Source organism: Branchiostoma floridae, chromosome 15 (assembly GCF_000003815.2).
Source record: "Branchiostoma floridae strain S238N-H82 chromosome 15, Bfl_VNyyK, whole genome shotgun sequence".
Taxonomy (NCBI): Eukaryota; Metazoa; Chordata; class Leptocardii; order Amphioxiformes; family Branchiostomatidae; genus Branchiostoma; species Branchiostoma floridae.
This window is the reverse complement of record NC_049993.1, coordinates 13,372,031-13,389,793: the sequence shown is the minus strand read 5'-3', so window position 1 is coordinate 13,389,793 and position 17,763 is coordinate 13,372,031. Positions and strand designations below refer to the sequence as shown.

Genomic DNA, 17,763 nt, shown 5'->3' with positions numbered 1-17,763 from the left:
GGCCAATCACAGCGCGCAGAACAGGTCACCTGAGAGACACAGGCTCCCCATTTCCGGCTCGAACACTCTGCCGCACGACAAGAGCAAGAACAAGGGGATCATGCGCCGGCTCGTACCGGACAACCACGACAGAAGCATGCATAAAGTAGTGACCGAAAGAACTGACGATCGCGTCTCGGTGGAGAGCGGTACCATCTTACCTAGACGAGCACCAAGTCCAAACACGACAACCACCAGCGAAAAAACAGACACTGGAAGAAATACGCTATAGCTGCGCGCGAATGCTGCGGTCGCGATCGGTAGTATGGAATACGAAGAAAAAGTTTATATTATTGTCACCAAGAGTGGCTTAAAAAGACAATGGAATATGGTGAGAACTATCTATATCGGGCTTTACCTGTACAAACGTTTTCTTTTTCCGTTAGCCCGTTTTAAATTCAAAAATTCAAACACGGACTTTCTTTATAATATTTCAAGGGACGTATCTCAGTAAGAACTGAGAATGATAAACACGTAATATACTATTGGATCTCACTAGTAGGAGTTTTTGATAAGTGACAAAAATATTTTTGCCTTGTACACAAGTCAGATTTAGAAAGTATATAAGTCATAAAAAAATATCGTACTAAGATGTACAGAAAGGGAACTAAATTCAACCGAGATTGTGTGATATCTACCACTTATATACTTAAACATTTGCATCATTTTAACGACAGAAAGAGTCAAACAATACAATACTATATTGAAAAGGTAACTTTCTCTCTCATCAAATTGGAACAAATATCACTGTAAATGTTGCATGATCACAACACAAAGACTACGTATGGCATTTTCATAAGTATTAATAAAGGAATCTACCTACAGACTGTGTCAGAAAACGTCTATGGAATCCTATACCTTAGCAAAGATCAACAAACACAAACAGAACACTTTGGGTACTAACCATAACCATAACCAAAGTGCAAGGTACTATGTACAGGCAATATACTTGTTCTGAAAGACAAAATACTGTTGAAGGACATAACACCTAAAGCTTACAACAGGTGAATTTGACAAGTTTCAAAGACCATAAAAATACCCTGTATGTTGATATGACAACTTTAAAAACGAACAATTCAGTAGTTGAAAACATTAAAGCTAAAATGTAACTTAATAGCTTAGGCTAAAAGTTCATAATTTTATGATCACTGCGAGTCAATAGGAAAAAAAGGTAATTGGCATAAGATGAAATGTCTAAAACATATTCTATAACTAACTGGCAAGACGTGAGAATTCAATGAACTTGCCTAAGTGACAAATATATGATAAACATAAAACCATATAGGCAAGTTTATGCATATAAGATATTGAATAAAATAAGGAGTATAATTTGCCAGAGTTTATTACCCACCAAAAGCTGCTCAAATCTGGGCCTTGTCCTATGGAAAATAGGTGTGTGACGACTATAAATCCTGCATGTTGTTAATACCTACTGTTTATTTGTCCCTAGGGGGTCTAATCAAATGGGACCGCTTAGGGAATCACTTATGCTCATTAATGAATCCCCTGAGTTTGACTGCATTGGCACCGCTGAATTCGGCAACCTACAACACAGACATTGGGCTTAAATAAGACAATAGCCATTTGAAGAGCAAGTGACATGCAAACAATACATTTCTGGACAGACCAGAAACGCGTTTGAATGGAAACATCTACGACTCGTTAACCTTAATTCGTGTGGTAACCTAAGTCCGTTGTTTTTAAATAGCGGGTATTCAGCAATATCAAGTCAACGGACGGTGTTTTCAAACTGCAATATTTTGTCTGTCGACTTGTCTGTATCCTGTTTTTAGATACAACGGATTTACGTGAACTAGCGTAAATGGCATATGAAAAAGCATCGCTGCTATTTGCTGTCTTAGACCGAAATTTACAGACAATAGTCATTTACAAAAAAAATACAAATGTAAAAAAGGTTAAACTAAGAATCAAAATCATCACATTATCTGCAAAAGACGTTGTGAAATATACATCTACAAATTTCTACATATACCTGTACATTAATTCTTACCTTTTGTGAGTTTTTGTAGAAGTGAAATGTCGGCATACAAGAGATGTTGCATTCCTCTGAAGTTTCCTAATATAACAAAGACAATAAAGGTATTTAATGGTGCGTTAGTGAGACCAAACGATACAGTTTTGACAAACAGGCTCTTCTAAGTTGAGAAGTCTCTACTATATATCAAAATCATAGATTCAGTAATCAGTATATCGTCGAAGCCAAAGTTAGTTACCTTATTGACATCCACATCGACCTTGATGAAGATCACTTCATCACCGAATTCCTCCTCCGTTTTCTTAAAAACAGAAAACAAAGTGTTATATTTATAAACATCGAATGATAATGTTCAAAATGCAAATACACAAAACAAATCTACAAAAACCTAAACCTTAATACACATTTTAACATACACAACAGGGTTGATTCGAAGCCTTAATCTATGCCTACATCAGCTTCCTTGCACCAGCAGCCACTCAAAGATTGATTAAAAAAATTGCATGACCAAAGCAGAAGACGCAAGGAACAGAAATTCTGTTGCAACTTGCAGTACCAAGTAAAGCCAGTAGGAGACCCACTTTCATAATTGCAAACACCAGCCCACATAATAGAGTCACCACATAAACAGAAACAAAGTAACTTTCCACAACACACATACAAACAGTGAACACAATACCCTCCTTCGTTCACGGAGGTAACGATAATGATAGAGTAAGGGGGTTGTCTTACCTCTACCTCAGGCGCTATGGCCTTGCAGGGTCCGCACCACTGTGCCATGAAATCCACCACCACTAGCCTATCTCCTGCTTCTGTTAACACGGCCTGGAATTCCTCCTGTACAAAATGCCACAGTCAATCGTTTTTCCAACGGTCTCGTTTTTTAAGAAATAAAAGAAGGAAACAGTAGAGTCAGAATTGATTACGATCTCCCTATCAACATCTGTTTGGAGATCATCACTTCATAGAGTTGATCTATCCATAACGTGTCCAATCGTAATCTCCAAGCAGATGTAGAGAGGGAAAATCGTTTTCTAACTGTTACGTTTTTTAGGAAACAAAAGAAAGGATTTTTAAAAAATACGGCCTCCCCTCTCAACATCTGCTTGGAAATAACCACTTCATAGAGTTTAATAAATCATCTATCATCTATTAGCTTGAACTATATATTGATAATATGCATGAAAAGGTCATCTTTTTTACGCTTGCAGGTATACCATACACTATGTTATAAAGTGAGTCCTTCTTCACACTCCAAACTGGGCATGTAACGTTAACGTGGGGACATAACTTAAGGTTCCCTGGCTAGGAATAGGGTCAGAGCTCAGTCTTTTAGCGTCAGGATAGTAAATGACTGGAATGCCCTGCCACAGGATGTAGTGGACTCCAGGTCTGTGAATGGGTTCAAATCCAGGTTAGATAAACTGGGAGAGTAAACAGTACAAACAGCAAGGGTGAAGATCGGGAGCTTCAAGTTAGGCATGGGTCTTCATCCCGAGGATGGTATCAAAGGTATGTATTTTGTAAAAATGGCGAAAATAAGAAATAAAAACTACAGAAGCTTGGGGCCCCTGGTGAGTTATCTGTCTTTTTGGCAAATATCTAAATTTCTACTATTTCTTCCGACATATGGAGACTGGTAGAGGCTACTTGGATCAAGACTTTGAGTTATGGACAACGACTTTGTTTTGATATCTGATTTTATTTGTTGTACTGAATGCCGTCCACTTTTATCTCCACGTGACTGAATATAACGGTCCTGTATATGCTGTGACCTCTTGAAAACACATTCATATACATACGGACTGACCACTCAGTCCCAAGTCATTCGCTCACTACAGGCCTAGGGTATCTGTTATTTACTTTGCACAGCGGTGACACCCGTCTGGTTCAGGTCATGAGACGGAGCAAAAACAACGTGTTTTCCTTCTATGAAAGGTAAACATATAAACAATTTTGGCACCTGGACGTAAATACCATAAGGCAACAGGTGCACATATCGTCTAACAAAGCGATACGGTATCCAACAATAACACAGGAAATGGTAGATCAAGATGCAAAACTTAGTCTTCTTTGAAGACAAGGTCAGTTGATACAGGATCGTCGCCAAATCTTCAAATCAACAACTGTGATGTCAATGTCCTTGACGAACCGGAAGTCATTTCACCGATCAGTAGTTTTCCACGGACGTCGTGGAATACATCATACATGTTGTGCATGCAGACCCTCATACATGTTGTGACCAAGGTTTTATTTTTAAAACCTACATTAACAGTCTGAAATAGAAATGTCTTGAAATGACGAAAATGCATATAAAGTGCCGTTGATAGAAATGTTAGACTGGTAAACTCAATATAACCGAAGACACTGTCACTGTTTACAACGTTTTAACGTAAACAACATGAAATCTGAATACTTACGCGTGTGTCTACTTGTCTCACCATTATAATTGTCTTTCATAAAACAAGCAGAAGTTACAGGTGAAGCTACAGGGAAGTTTAAAAGCAGGTTTCAGTCACAAGTCTCACTCACACGACTGTCACTGGACGACTGGCGCGCTTACGTTTGAAAAGGTCAAATGAGGTCAGCTTTAAATAACTCTTGATGCATGACGGGAAGATGGGCGATACCATTTACAACAATGAAGGGATGCATGATATCTATTCTCTGGAAGTATTCAAAGATTATTGGTCCTTCTCTTTGAATTTGTCAGTTGTTTGATTTTGTGTATTGTATGATACAGCACTTAAAGTAGCACTGTTTTCCAAGATCCTGCAAGCAAATTAACCTTAATTGATAAATTAAAATGCAACACCAACGGTAATGTCACGGTCAACAAAAGAAAACCGCAGTCTGCACCTGTTGCGGGTACTAAAGAGACATAGTTTTGACATTGATATTCATACTACAGACTTGACACTAGTTTTCTGTCCAACACTTAAGAATATGCACGTGCTGCTTGTCACCCTGGTATCACTACTTATGCCCAATCTAGAGCTATAGAGAACGTACAAAGGAAGCCTCTAGTATAATTCTCGGTCCCAACTATTAGACAGTAAAGATTCGGTATTACATGTTATACAAGGATACTAAAATTTGTAATTTATTATAATTACTTTCTAATATACAATTATGTTACTCTACGATGCCTAAACTCCCCCTAGCGAATATTCACCATATACCAAGCGTAGTTTAATAGTCTGGAAGTGACTACTTTGACCCCATCGAAAGCCTTGGCTATTTTGGGACGAAACTGCGCCATGACAGATGACAACATGGACGCTTGTTCAGAACAACTCCACGCGCAGACTGCGTCGGCTGTGACAATGCTTGAGAAGTATCTTGAGTGGCAGGAGGGAGACAGGGTGGTAGACGTGGGGTGTGGGTGTGGGGAGATCACCAAGTACATCGCCCAACAACCAACCGTCTCGTCCGTTCTGGGGATCGACTTGTCTCCCCATCTTATCAAGTAAGACATGGTACACTATTGGCAGTGGGTTATTAGCGGATGGGAGGGGCTCATCATTCTTATCTTCAAGCAGACGTTGGGATGCAAAAAAAGATTTCTGACAGTCCATTATACCAAGCAGATGTTAGGATAAAAAAATTTTGACAGTCATCCCACTCCAAGCAGATGCATCATTTAATATAGGATGCTTGCTTACTTACTTGCTTAAGACGAGTCCTTCTGGTCTCGAGCGATGATAGCATTCCATATGTCTCTGTCAGTCGTCCGTAATTTTGGGGCATTTATTGGGACAGAGGACCCCATAGGCATAGGGTCAGCTGGAAAACGCTAGGATTTTGCATTCCAACATCTGGACGATGATTACCATTTTCATCTCTTTAGTCCCTCCAGTCCTGTATTTTACATGTCAACTTTCTTTCCAAATATTTCTTAAAATGAGTCTTAAAAAGGTTGTTGCTTTTTTCTTTCAATTGTCCCTTTTTGTATTCTATGTGACCTTTGGTACAATGTTGAACAATAACCTTTTAGTTACACCAAACAGTAGTTACTCAAGCAAGTGGATGCATGTTACAAGTACATGTTCTTTGGAAAATCATATCCAGTTACTTGAGTAAAAGTTACTGATTTTCGGCGTATAGGTGTCACACAAACTCTTTGAACAAGAGTGGACTTACTTTAAGTTGATATTTCAAGTAAATCTTTATTTGGATTTTACAATTATCTCATATATAATATTTTTTCAGCTACGCAGAGACGACCAACGCGTCACCCAAGGTGACCTACTGTGTTGCAGACATCACAGAACAGTCCGACATAAAACCAACATGGCGGGACTTCTTCACCAAAATCGTCTCTTTCTCTGTCATGCATTGGATTTCCGACAAACGCAACGCTTTGGACAACATATATTCTTGTTTAAAACACAGCGGAAAACTCTTTTTCAACTGTTTCTCTGATTCGTCATCGATTGTAAAGATCATCAGAGCCATAGAGAACGATACAAGATGGCGGCAAAATCTCGTGAAATCTCGAGGATTCACGTACACGATACATCCGTGGCTTGAAAGCGACGTAGCCGGTTTGAAACGTTTAATAGAAGGATGCGGCTTCGAAGTTGAAATTTGTCGTTCTCGTCGACAGAATGTAGGCATTCCTTCTGAGGAAATATTCCGAGATTCTGTTCGTCCTTTTCTTCCCCATTTTGACTACATACCGAATGAAATGCATGAAGATGTGTGGAAAACGGCTTGGCAAGTACAAGTGGTGGACTCTTGTAGCAGAGACAGTGAAAAAAGTGAAAAAATTTGGGTGACAAATTGTTTTGAAGTCCGTGCCCGGAAGCGACGATCAGATTTCGCTGATAAACTGTTTCAATGAATGAGAAAGTCAGCGAGCTTTTCTGGTTTGCTCATCATTTCTTTTAAGTCTTAAGCTTGTCTAGTATTGTCGTCAGCCCAGACGAACCAAATATGTGTACAATGTAGAACATTTATGGACATGTATGGAAAATGAATGCTTTTTTATAATGATCATGAACTGCACAGTTTTTTTGTATTCAAAGGAAGGAGGGAATATATTTCTTGCAATAGTTTAAACATCCAAGTTGTCTTTTGATTGGTAGAATACCTCCTATGTCTCTATTATGAAGTCAGGACGGTCTCGTTTTTCTTAGCCTTCAAAAGCTGCAGTGCTATCCAAAGTCGCTGGGTGAGCTCCTGCACAGTTGCATAGTACCACGTCAGCTTCGCTGCAAAATGCGGCTGCCTGGAAGATTTTACCTACAACTTACTTCAGTTCCTGTCTGCGAATGTGACACGGACAGGCTGAAGTCGTCTAATGGAAGAAACTGATATGGGTAATGTTATCTGGGAAAACAAGAGTCTGTCGCGGTCCAGTCAAAAGGAGCAAATGATCTAAGCGCTCTTGCTTGTGACACACCTTGTCCAAAAGGAAGATCGTTCTGGGAAACGCTAAAAGAAATTTGGCTGATGAAGAGCAAGTATTGTAGTCTGCGGGAAAAACATCCAGCCAACTATATATGTACTTCTTCATTGTATACTTGGTAAACTGCCTCATGGCGTAACACACCAGGTTTGTACTGAAGAGTACAAGCTGCATATTCGGACAGATTTGTTTTATCCACTCACACCGGGAAGGACTCCTACTCTTTTCGATAAGTGTGTTGAGATTTTTATGTGCTGAAGGTGTGGCTCTCCTCGAACACGGAACCTCCATTTAACGTCCTATCCGGGGAACGGCCCTAACCAAAGCTAGATGCTCATATTCACCTGAGTGAAGCGAGGAAAGTCGTGTTAAGTGCCTTTCCCAAGGGCACAACTTCGGGGCATGTCAGAGGACTCGAACCCAGGGTACATGGGACCTGGGACAAACACCCTACCATTACGCCATATCCGGGAATATCCCCAATTTGGAACTACCGCACCTTGGATGTGCACGCAAAATAGCAATCAACATCATATATGCCTCCGGAATCTTGGCACGAGAAATGTCTATGGGCAAAGTATCAACATTGTTTCTGACCATACATGAGTATAAGTAAAATCACATCTGTCTCTGTGTTGTACCGATTAAACTTTGAAGATAGATTTTTTTTAATGGTTTGAAGCACATACTGGAGGTCTTGACAACAAGTGCTTTTTTATATGCTTCCGGAATTTGGGGCGACTAGGTCTATGGGCAAAGTATCAACATTGGTATCTAACATATATGAACATCTGTCTCTGTGGGTAAATTTCGATATAAAGATAAAAATTATTTATAGGTTGAAACATATACAGGAAATCATGACAACAATTTATTTTTATATATGCCTCCGGAATTTTGGATGACTGAGTCCATGGGCAAAGTATCAACATTGTTTCTAACATATATGAATGCAAGCAACGCCACATCTGTGTCAGTGGGTCGATTTAAATTTAAAGATAGAAATCGTTTATGGTAACCGTTGGAAACACATACTGGAGTTGTTTTTGGTCTGTCTGTGTCTGTGTGTCTGAATTTCACAATATACAATGTTTGTTTGTTTGTTTGTTTATTTGTTTGTTCACTTAAACCATTATTTATGCGTGAGACGCTCAAATCGACCTGCAGGCTGTTTTTTATTCAGGTCACGAGTGATAAGGGTCAGATAAAATTATAACAGAGATACAGATTACATCAAGTCCTAATATATCTGTCGGCTTGTACATAAGAGGGTCCTTCAAAAAGCAATGTCATTGGTTTTATAACAAGCTAAAGCTCATCCTTTCATTAAAACCGGAAGTTCTGTTGCAACACTTTAAAGACGCCTGTGGGACCGCGTAGCACAGTGGTATTGCGTACGGCCCGTGACCGAGAGGTTGCGGGTTCGAATCCAGCTGCGTGTCACCGATCTTGTGTCCTTGGGAAAGGCACTTTACACGACTTTCCTCACTTTACTCAGGTGAAAATGAGTACCTAGCTTCGGCTAGGGCCGCCTTCTGATGGAGGTCCCGTGTTCGGGGAGAGTAACACCCCAAGCACGTAAAAGAACCCGCCGCATGTGCGAACATGTAGCGGATCAAACCATTCCGGCCAAAATAGGGGTAGGGAATTTCCCGAGCAGCCCTCGTAACCCCTGCTTCGCCTATTGGGTCAGTTAGTCCTCACTCATAGTGAGCAATTGGGCTGGTCTCAATCATGATGTTTCTGACCTAGGGTGAAGAGATGCTGTTACAGTTCAAATCATGTAACCCGTAACCTTGAAGTGGCCTTCAGGCCTTGTTACGTGGTGACCATTAAGTAAAAAAAAAAAAAAAAAAAAAAAAAACGCCGCCAGGGGCTCAAAATCTATCAATCTTTTGATAGGAAACGAACTAATCACACACCAAATTTCATAACAATCCATCCATATTATAGCTCTTTGAGTTATGCTGTTCAACCGCATACGTACATATATTTTTGTATATACATGATGTAGTATCAACTTACATGATATAGTCACATACAAACATACGAATGCTATCAAACCTTCTTTGGCTGGGGCAATGTTCCCGGTATAAACCTTGGAACTTACACAAAAAGAAACCCCAATACGTGTGTGGTAGTCTCTACGTATACCAGACTGACTACGCTATATTATAGGGAGAATAATTTGCCAGGGGAGTTTTGCTACCAGAGGAGTTGACCGGCCAAATGGGAAACATTAACCTAAGCGGAGACTGACTCCTCTGGCCAATTTCCTGATTTTTTTGGCCGAATTCGACGATCACCGTACCATAGCAAGGCATGTGTGATGTGTACGAGCCAAATGACACGAGTACGCAAAGAGGAGGTCAGAAAATAGGTCAATGTCCGGATACTGTGGTACCAAACCCATCTGTCACAATGTCAATGTCGTGTTGGCAATCTGTCAGGACCTTGACTTTTACAACATATAATAGGAACCGTATTTCGACCTTTTAGAGTTACATTCCGTGTATTTACAGTATTATTCTAACGCGTATTGACATTTCTTAATACCATTTTCATATTTGGATAGTCTGAGTCACTGAGTGTTTAGCTGACCCGTTATGATTTATAAGTACTGTCTAAATCTGTTAAGGGTGGAGTTTGGAGATCACGTGATCTGTGTCTCTCAGCGTGGTTCGGCTTAATTCAAGGTAATATACGACAGGCTTGCGCTTAAATAGAAACATACTTGTGGAATTTAGAGATATTGGCATTGATACATTAGCCGTTTACGGCCTTGTTGTGGGAGTGTACCACAAACCACGTACCGGCAGTGGGAACATAGGTGAAACTTGACACGGGTTCTAGAAGCTTCAAGCGGCGGGCTTTGTCCACTAGTCAGGCATATAAGACTTTGGACACACACGCGTAGGCATCTCAACAACCGAGTCGGCTCACCAAGTTTCAAAACAACCCGTTGAATCGTAGATTCGACAGTACAGACGGTCAACATGAGTGCTCTACGGTATGACCCCAAGAAAAAGTACGAGTGGCGGGGTTGTGGAGTTCCCGAGGAGGCGTTTAGCTTCTGTGGACGTGACGTTGTCATCCAGGAGAGTTTTGGAGGGGGCGGCGAGGCAGCGATCATCTGGCCGGCGGTAGGGAAGCCTTTCGGTACCGTTGTAGATCAGGCTTTACAGCCCGGGCCACCTTGCGTTCTGTGTGTACTCTTGCCACCTATAACAAACACTCTGCTTGCTCTTTTACCAGCGTGTTTTGTGTTATGCCTCTCCAAGCAGAGGTTCGGCTCCGGCTGTTTTGGGGCGTTTCTTAGTCGTTTTCATCGAGCTTTCTATTTTGTACTGATTCTTGATGTCTCGCGGCCTAGTACAAAATAGAAACCCCGATGAAAACGACTAACAAAACGTCTGCTTGGAGAGTACTCTTTTGCCACCGTTGTTGTGTTTTGCTGTACTCTCCAAGCAGAGGTTCGGCTCCGGCTGTTTTCTATGCGTTTGTAAGAGTTTTGTCGGGCTTTAGTATTTTGTACTATTTTCTGTATGTCCATTAGCCAAGTAGAAAACAATGGAAAACGCACAAAAGCACGCAAAAAAACAGCTGAAGCCGAACCTCTGCTTGTAGAATAGTTTTGCTGTGGTTCAGGCCTATAGCTAGCTATATGTATGGTTTCTTGTATCGGCGTATGATGTCTTATATGTCCTTTCCCAGTATTTCTTTCATTTCTTTCTCTTGCCACCGTCTGTCATGAATAATACAGACCACCTTGGAATTCCCACTGAGGCCAAGAAACTTCCCGTTAGAAGAGATTAAACAGGTTTAAGTTTACATTTTACAACCTGCTTTCATAGATTTGATGAACCATTTCATTAACGTTACCAAGAATGTTTCACATAGCTTTCAACTGTAGGAATATGATACAATTCTGTAAGAAGAATTATTGTTAGGAATCAACGATTTTTAAAGCTTTTCACACCTTTATCGACCAACAAAAAACTAGCTTCTTGATCAAGTCGTTCAAACCGTTTATCGAAAATGTTGGACAGTTCATCTCCCACTGCATACGGGAAAGAGGTCAAACCCTTCAAATAGTTCAAGTAGAAATATATTTGGAATAAATATCATTTCTCCTTTGATCATCTATTTCAATTTTTGTTTGCTCATCTTATTAATTTCATTTTCTGTCTTTGGTACGTATGCACTTCCAGACACCTTTATCTAAACCTTGTTTGCAAATAGCCTTCGGATATGGTATTGCAATATAGTTATCACAATAAAATTACGCTGATATTTGATATATTTCGCCTGCCTTGAAACAGCCCCTGCCCTCATATCTACCATACTTGTGGGCAAAAATAACCGTTTCCATGATATACGAAGATGACCTTAATACGTTGTCCTTAAATAAGGACACTAGCAGCTGTCGACTATCATTCATTTGTTACTTAATGTTTCATCGAATGGCAGATATTACCAATTTGTTGTCCATGAACCGTTATGCTTTCAAACAAGCAAATATCTTTTCTGTCTAGAATCTATCTTGATTCATCTTCTTCTTTAACTAAATTGATATTGCATAGTTTATGAAATTCGTGGAAAGCAAAATAAACAACTGTTTTTTCTTAATTCCAGACAGTAGAAAAGAACGTCTAATACTGCTACCTCTTTTGTAGGAGCAAATGAATTCTAATCTTAATTTCAAATAATTAAGTGTCGTTTCTTTTTTCTAAAATTCTACTTTGGCACTTAAGTTGGTACTTCATTGTTGTATCGTCAAATTATACTGACGAATGTTGAGATATAATTCATAGCTGTCTCACGGAATAAAGATATTATTTCCGTAAACAAAAAAGAAAGAATTCAGAAAATTTTAACAGAGTTCTTTAATCACTAAAGAATGGCGACAAAAACACATGCATGCACCTGTTCCAACCTTCGCAAGGAGGAGCTTCTTGGTATGTACGCCAACGTAATCCTAATCATAATTTCGTTTGAAAGCTGCAAATCCCATATATTTCTGGTATGTATTATTGTCAAGTTGAAGGTCCTCTTCCATAAATACCATACAGATGCGAATATGCCTTATAAATCAAAACAACGCCCGTGCTGGCACGGACTCCGAAACGCCCGGAAATTCCTGAACACGCAAACAAGATATAGATATCTTGCCATGGGTGATCTCTTATTGGGATTCAGGTCCATCTTTGGAATCTTAAAATGTATAGTTGGCCACTGATACAGGGATATCGCCGACGATATCACAGTACACTGTTAAGACAGAAGGGATATTTTGCAGTGTAAAGTTTCAGTTTGTTTGCATTGCATGCAGTTTAGTTTTTTTATGTCCGATTTCCCACGATCAACGAGTTGTCTTTACATTTTGTTTTTATTTCATGAACACGTACCGAGTTTCACGTTCGTCAAACCATGGTAGTAGCCTCATAGTTGAGCTTCTGATTCCAATTAGTTGGTAAATGAGAGACCCCGGTTCAAATCCTGGGTTATGACATCTTGGTTGGGGCATCAGCCGTCATTCGGAAGGGACGTTAAGGGGGTCCCATCTTCAAGGAGGTTCCTCTAGCACGTTAAAGGGAAAGGGCTAGCAAGCCTCCATACTGAAACAGTAATGACACTTGCTGCCCTACGTGCCACTAGGCACTACATGGGTCCGAACGAACAACGCGACGTTGGTTTCATGGTCGAAAATAGCGAGGTTAAAGGCCATGTTGATTTAATTATATAGATGACATCCACACACACATCATGCAAATTTCGGCCACTGTAAATTGTACAAATCAAATGAGCAAACAGATGCCGTGAATTGGAAACATAATCTGACAACGTCAACTAATCATAGAATGCCAAAGTCAGTCCTTAAGTAAAAGAAGATTTGAAAGAACAAAAGTAAAGTATATAAATATTGTTCTTTACATGATACTCTGTGTGTTTAGCCACTCTCAATCTTCCTGACCACTTAGATCTCATAATGAAAGCAACTTTTTTTGCCAAACGGTTTCTGGGTTCACAGGGGATGTCATCCATATAATGAAATCAACATGGACTTAGAAACAATAGCATGCTGGCGTTGTTTTTCAATATTATGATGGCCATCCCAGAACTATCTTGGAGATGCCTGGTGATATAGTTCGCATACCAGGGTGTCAAACTAACACCGACGAGCCATGTTCACATACACGACATGCCTGTCAACTGAAGCGACAGTATCGGATGATGTCTACATCTGCATGCTAGACGTGATAGATCAGACACAACAACCTTCTTCCTAAAACAGGCATTAACCTTTTATTTATCAAAACACAGTGACGTGGAATATCAGGAAGGTCAAGTACAAAGATATTATGTGATATGTTTGGTTGCTTGTGAGCACGTCAAATAGTAACATGGTACTGAGCATACGGGTGAAATTGACTCTAGGCCATTCTGAGAATATGCGAGTTAAAGTCTTAAGGTCACACACACATGCACTTTCACACGTACACACACACACTCTCTCTCTCTCCCCCCTCTATCTCCCCCCTCTCTCTTTCTCACACACACGTATACACACGCACACATACATACATACACACATACATACATACACACAAATAATTGCAAACACACATACATACACACACACACACACACACACACACACACACACACACACACATGCACACAATCGCAAACACACGCACAAACACATACACACACACAAACGACAACAATCACGAACACACACACACACAAACAAACAAAAATTGCAAAAACACACACACGAACACACAAACAAACAACCGTTGAACCACGCACACGCACGCGCACGAACACACACACACACACACACACACACACACACACACACACACACATACACACACACACACAGACAGACAGACAGACAGAGAGAGGGACAGAGAGAGAGACTGTCATGCACGCGAGTTCTCGAGTGTGCTGACAGTTTTTCCACTTCCATACATGCTTGTCGAAGAGGCCATGCTCGGATAGCTGTACCTTTGATATCCAGTCAGCCACAGCGATAGACGTGACAAAACAGACACTCGATCCGTGCTGGTGGTGCTGGTGTTTACAGTTGGGGAGATGAGAGGGAGGGGGGCAAACACACCTGTTTTATTGATCTTAGCGTAATACGGGTAGCAGTAGATCCGGAGCTGCAAGTATGCTAGGGGGCGCTCTTGTAAACTTGGTGTCTTCCCTAGTGTCTCAGGACATAACATGAATGCCCCATTGTGAAGTAGTAAACTGTTCTCCAACTGAGATATCTAACTCAACGGGGCTTTGACTGACTCGTTTCTTAATCTGTCTATCGCCCTTGGAAACGTGACTTTCCGTACGTGTGACGTTAACAGTGGGTCAATGGTCTTAACTGGGACGGGGGTGACATAGTCTTACAACAACGTTTGACCCATTGCTGTGACTTCAATTTTTTTTAGTAAAAGAACTTTAATTTTCTTCATAGTATTCCAGGACTTGTCATAATGGGTACCATTACTGTTCTCATGGCCAAATTATAATTATGAAACATGTATATTTCATTGCTTCTAGGCCATCATTCTGGGGCGATATCTGGAGGCCAACAAAGACAAAGTCGTGGATAGAAAAATAATAGAGCTAGGAGCTGGGACCGGACTAACGGGAATAGTAGCCAGTTTGCTGGGTAAGTTTCGCCCTCTTTTTTCATGGTAGCTATTTTTCTGTGCAGCGCACGTCACTAAGCATGTCATTTCTTCTTTTCGGACAGACGACTGCTACCATAGTTACTGGAGGTGTAGCAGAAACCCTGTGGTGTTTGATTACACTAACATGTAGCAAGTGGCAGGATAGAGCTAGAGGAGCTGGTTACCATCTGTTAGGATAGACCATGTGGAAGTAAACAATAAGTGTTACATCAAGCTCTAATTCTAACTTTGTATTTGGTCACCATACACTTTCATTTGTCCACAGGCGCGAAGGTCACCATCACCGACACAAAAGAGGGCTTAGAATCGACGCGAATTAATGTTGGTAGGAACACAAGGAACGTCAGACACGCTCCCCTGGTGAAGCAGCTGAAATGGGGAGATGACCTACACATGTACCCCACGTCGGACCACTACGACTACATCCTGGGAGCTGACATCATTTACATAGGTGGGGGCAGCTTGACATTGGCGTTGACGCTGGTCGGTACCGACTTCCAATCACGTTTGACCCGTTGCTGACGTCAGACCACCAGAAGCTGACATATCCTAGCAATCGTTCCTCGATTTACAATTTTAATAAGGAAAATGATTGTCGAAGATTTTGGTGATCTTATTTCATTTTAGGAAATCAGGTTGAGTTAGGTTTCCATTTATATTTTGAGTATTAAGCAATTGTTGTTCATGCCGGCACAAAACGATTACTCAACAGTGACGGGAGGCGATACAAACTTCCTAGAACTTCCTGACGTCACGTCTTTTTAAGATGACGTGTTTTGAGTGACGGTCATTCAGCAGGGCCATTCGAACCTGATGATGACTGTAGCCTAAATGGCCCCTGAAAAGTCAGTTTTCAGTACATTATGTTGGCATGCATTTGAGGCCTTGATTTATCTCCGATGATATGTTCTTCATTTATATTACAGAGGAAACCTTCCCTGACCTACTGCGCACGCTCCGGCACCTGTGCGACCATGACACGGTCATCCTCCTGGCCAGTAAGATCCGCTACGAGCGGGACGAACGTTTCTTCAACATGTTACGTCAGGAGTATGACGTCAGAGTCATCAAGGAGGATAGAGAGGAAGAAGTGAAGATCTACAAAGCCACACTGCCGAGAAATGGCGTTGCCGCAATGCCCTGCTAGGTGGCGCTTTTGGTTCTTGGTCTGTACGGCTATGCACGAAAAGAAGAGAAGCCATATGAAAAGTCGTATTTTTCACGGGGTGCATCCTATAGCTACGTCATTAAAATGACGTTGAGTGCCGACCAATAAGCGAAAGAGTGGCAAACTCGCTGTCCGGCTCCCACGTCATTTTAATGACGTAGGTTGACGTAGGTTGTCATTAAAACAATGTAATGCTTATCAATTCCAAAAAAATGATGGTGCCTTATGATAATACTTTGCTTATCTGGCTACTCTCCCCTATGGAAAACAAGTCAAATGCATATATATTCTCTTGCAACTGTAACGTGTTATGCACTACAAAGTATATTTATTTGAAAAATTGAAAAAAAGTGATGAGTTCACAAAATATTTTAAACTGAATTATCACTAAATATATAAGATACTTGATTTTTACTAATATCTGCACATGTACATTTTTCTCTAAATACATGATGTAACATGTTAGGTAAGATACCTTGGTGCTTGGTGGAAGCATTTGAGTTCACGTACGGTTGCATTATTAGCCTGAAATGGATAAGCTGCGATCACTTTAAAAAAGGTATTTGAAGTATCTGCATGAATTTGCAATAAACTTTCTATTCAAACCTATGTTGTGTGGCGTAGTAATGTTGATAATATATAACTGTGTAAAATTCTTTAAGTAACTCCTTCTTGGTGCACTATGCATTTATATATATAATACTACTTTGTACTTTGTAGTTTGTATATGACTGCGTAAGAGTTTTTTTGTATCTAGATCATATGTAATATTTGTAAATTGGATGTAATTCAGTGTAGAAGGAACTCTGACACTGCGATTTCCCAATAAACACATCTATCTATCTATCTATCTATCTATCTAATTTCTAAGTTGTAACATTTAGTTTATGTATTCTGCATTGTACATTTATGAGTATTGTCGTCTCCGATCCATGGTCGTCTAGTTCCTTTGCGTACGTAGAGTCATATTCTGTATAGACTGACAGTAGTAGTAGTAGTAATATTGCCTATGGTTTCATCGAATTTCGAATTTCTACAATGAATGAGATGCTCAGTAAAACAGACTACCCCCTGAGGCGTTACAAAATGGCTTTTGATAAATTTGCAATTAACTTATTACCCAAAATGAGTGGCCTAGTAAGATTGGGTTTAGTGCATTTCGTAAGAAAAGGAGACTCAATAAAACGGGCTCCATAATGTGGCGTCGCAATAATGGCAAGGAAATAAAGGAGATTCTTATACCCCCCTCACATTAGGCGAAAATTGATTGGACGACGAGTCTGCGAGCTCTAAATTACGAGGAGGCATGACCCTGATGCCTACAAAGAAATAGCAAAGTTCCCCCCCCCCCCCCCCCCCCATTATAATAAGTTACTGAATGCTCCTTATAAACCGGTCTGCGAGACCTTTCCAGTGTATTTTTTGCCGAATGTTAGGGGGGAAA

The 17,763-nt window shown here is 40.4% G+C and overlaps 2 protein-coding genes across 2 annotated transcripts in view; one reads left to right on the top strand and one right to left on the bottom strand.

Annotated features, from left to right (window-relative positions):
* LOC118431916 overlaps positions 1-16,928 on the top strand; it is a 56,946-nt gene extending 40,018 nt beyond the window's left edge. The window contains exons 8-10 of the mRNA XM_035843355.1: positions 15,018-15,129; positions 15,417-15,602; positions 16,078-16,928. Coding sequence (XP_035699248.1) covers positions 15,018-15,129; positions 15,417-15,602; positions 16,078-16,298 — 519 coding nt within the window. The 3' untranslated portion in view covers positions 16,299-16,928. The remainder of the gene's footprint in view (positions 1-15,017; positions 15,130-15,416; positions 15,603-16,077) is intronic.
* Positions 951-4,633, bottom strand: LOC118431917 (thioredoxin-like). Its single transcript, XM_035843356.1, has 5 exons — positions 4,456-4,633; positions 2,768-2,872; positions 2,274-2,336; positions 2,051-2,116; positions 951-1,583 (listed from the first exon to the last, which is right to left on the bottom strand). Exons 1-5 carry the CDS (start codon positions 4,477-4,479, stop codon positions 1,521-1,523), a joined length of 321 nt encoding a protein of 106 aa, XP_035699249.1. The 5' UTR covers positions 4,480-4,633; the 3' UTR covers positions 951-1,520.
* Positions 16,929-17,763: the final 835 nt, after the last annotated feature.

Excerpts from the sequence above, each read along its gene's own strand:
- LOC118431917 (XM_035843356.1), bottom strand. The coding sequence starts at position 4,479 with ATGGTGAGACAAGTAGACACACGC. Across the intron at positions 2,117-2,273 it reads TCGATGTGGATGTCAATAAG|GAAACTTCAGAGGAATGCAA; the intron begins GTAACTAACTTT and ends TTGTTATATTAG. Across the intron at positions 1,584-2,050 it reads TCTACAAAAACTCACAAAAG|GTTGCCGAATTCAGCGGTGC; the intron begins GTAAGAATTAAT and ends TCTGTGTTGTAG.